This window comes from Dendroctonus ponderosae, unplaced genomic scaffold (assembly GCF_020466585.1).
Source record: "Dendroctonus ponderosae isolate FM_Combo_2020 unplaced genomic scaffold, Dpon_F_20191213v2 Dpon_F_20191213_6, whole genome shotgun sequence".
Taxonomy (NCBI): Eukaryota; Metazoa; Arthropoda; class Insecta; order Coleoptera; family Curculionidae; genus Dendroctonus; species Dendroctonus ponderosae.
In genome coordinates this window covers 12951839-12953959 of record NW_026018814.1, presented here as the reverse complement: position 1 = coordinate 12953959, position 2121 = coordinate 12951839, and the positions used below count along the sequence as shown (strand labels likewise).

The 2121-nt window shown below is 34.3% G+C and overlaps 1 protein-coding gene across 2 annotated transcripts in view; it reads left to right on the top strand.

Moving 5' to 3' along the window:
- Positions 1-571: 571 nt before the first annotated feature.
- LOC109546560 (beta-1,3-galactosyltransferase 1) overlaps positions 572-2121 on the top strand; it is an 8141-nt gene continuing 6591 nt past the window's right edge. Inside the window, exon 1 of one of the 2 annotated variants that reach the window (XM_048667430.1) lies at positions 572-984. In XM_048667430.1, coding sequence (XP_048523387.1) covers positions 879-984 — 106 coding nt within the window. In that variant the 5' untranslated portion in view covers positions 572-878. The other variant, XM_048667431.1, reaches the window with a different exon arrangement.

The window sequence follows — 2121 nt, the reverse complement described above, 5'->3', positions numbered from 1 at the left end:
CGACAGGGGTTCTAATTTCAAAAATATCGATGATGGTCCATCATTGGCAGGGGTCCATCCACTACAAGCACATTTCCCCTATTTATATGAACTTTGCAGTTAACAATGGAGTAATGTTTACGTGCCCCAACGCCTCCATCGGTCATCGGTAGTTATAAGTAACTCTCAAATAGCCTGAGAAAATGGTGACTTGAAAGGTAAAATAGATGGTATTGTATCGTACTGGATTCGCCATTGCTTCGAAGTATGTCAGCTGCCATCTATGTTCTCATTTGACAAGTTTCGACACTTATCTAAATTAAGTGATTTAAATGAAAAATTTTGTTCAAAAAGCAATTTTTTTACCTTTGGAAACTTGATTTTCAGGTACATTAGAAAACCACTTAAAAAATTCGAAAAACAGAAATTTCTGGACATTAAACTATCGACCGTTTTAATTTTATATCTACTGTTTTTTCCTATCCGTTTTTTCCCCACCCATGATACAATAATGTATTCAAGCTTTCGAAGTTCTTGGTCTTGGTCTGGCACACAGTCTGGCAACGCTGAGTGCAGATCACAGATAACAGAGTCAGAATAACCTCTGTGATCTGTGGTGCAGTTGCAGTGTGACTGAGTGTGACCTTGTCTTTATCTATGAGTGTGACGTGGGTTCATGTCGGGAGCATAGAACATTTTCAAATAATTATGTTTTTATAGAAAATGGTAGTGAAATAATTATACTCATCGCGGTCAATAATGTAATGCATCAATTACAATTTACGTTATAGTTATGTGTGTTATGAGTTAGCCATGCAGCTAACTTTGAAGGTTAAGTTGATAAAGCCGCTCGAAAAGTAAACAGCCAAAGGCAAAGTGCATTTTTTCAATATCCAACTATGAATTTTGTAATGAGAGGAAGGACAATTCCTAAATTAGCTTTCCTATTATGGGTGGGCTTATTTCTGATTATACTGTTTCTTACTTTATTGAATGTGGAAGAAGGTATGCAATTTTTTATCCTACCATTTGCCTATCGCATACTTACAGTTAAAAAAAATTACCTTTATACTGAATATTTGACCTGATAGGTGTGTTTAACTGAACCCAAAGTAGATACTGGCTCCAGATATTTTCCGAAATGTAGGTATGTGCTAGTGCAAATAAATAGCATTCATTAATTACCTACTTGAGCGTTAAACAGTTGTTTCGTAAATTACATGTTGGATTGAAATATATTTTGGTACTACAACGATGTGTAAATACACAAGAGTGAGTTTATATGAAATGTAAAGCCCCCACACACTACGTGTTTTTGCCAGTTGCTTTTCACCGCTGTAATCGTGCAAGTTAGTGACGGCTATAATTAGCACTAAAAATTGTACTAAAAAAGTATCTAATTAAAATACCAACAACCTGAGTGCATGCTAGGGGTATTGCACACACACTATCAAAAGTAACAAGATTAAAAAAAAAACACAAAATTTGCTTTTCTGTCAGACAAATTTCAACAAATATTAGAACAAAGAGAATGATAAAAACAATACACGGTGATTTAAAATTGGCATCATTTCTTTGGGAGTGTTGACAGAGTACTTACAGGAAAAATAGTAAAAAAGTAATTGTAATCGAAAACTGAGATATTTGCAAAAAAAAATTGATCAAGAGGTGGTCAGCAATATTATTCAAGGTAATCTGTCTTATTAACATTATGTAAATAACTGTTGTTTCTTAACTCGTAAGTACTACTATCCAATTTTTTGTTTACAATTGCTACTATCGGGTCCCACGGACCTACTAAGACTTATTTATGCTAACGAAAACATACAAATGTCTCGTTTCTTAAATTTTATTATTTGTATGTTGCACAATAGGTTCCAAAATATTGATGAAAATAATTTCTCTTGCATCTGAAGGGGTCTTTGGGCGATTTTTGGGAATTTCACCCCTTAGACCAGGCAACACAGTTACTATGTTATGAGCTAATGATCTAATGCTCCCTGGAGCTTTTTTGCACCATTTGGTTTTGTCTTCCATACCAATAGTTATTACCAACATCGACATCTTTGTCTTCTTCACTTGAATCCAATTCTAATTCACTATCAGAATCATGCTGGTTAAATATATATCCATTTTCTTCGT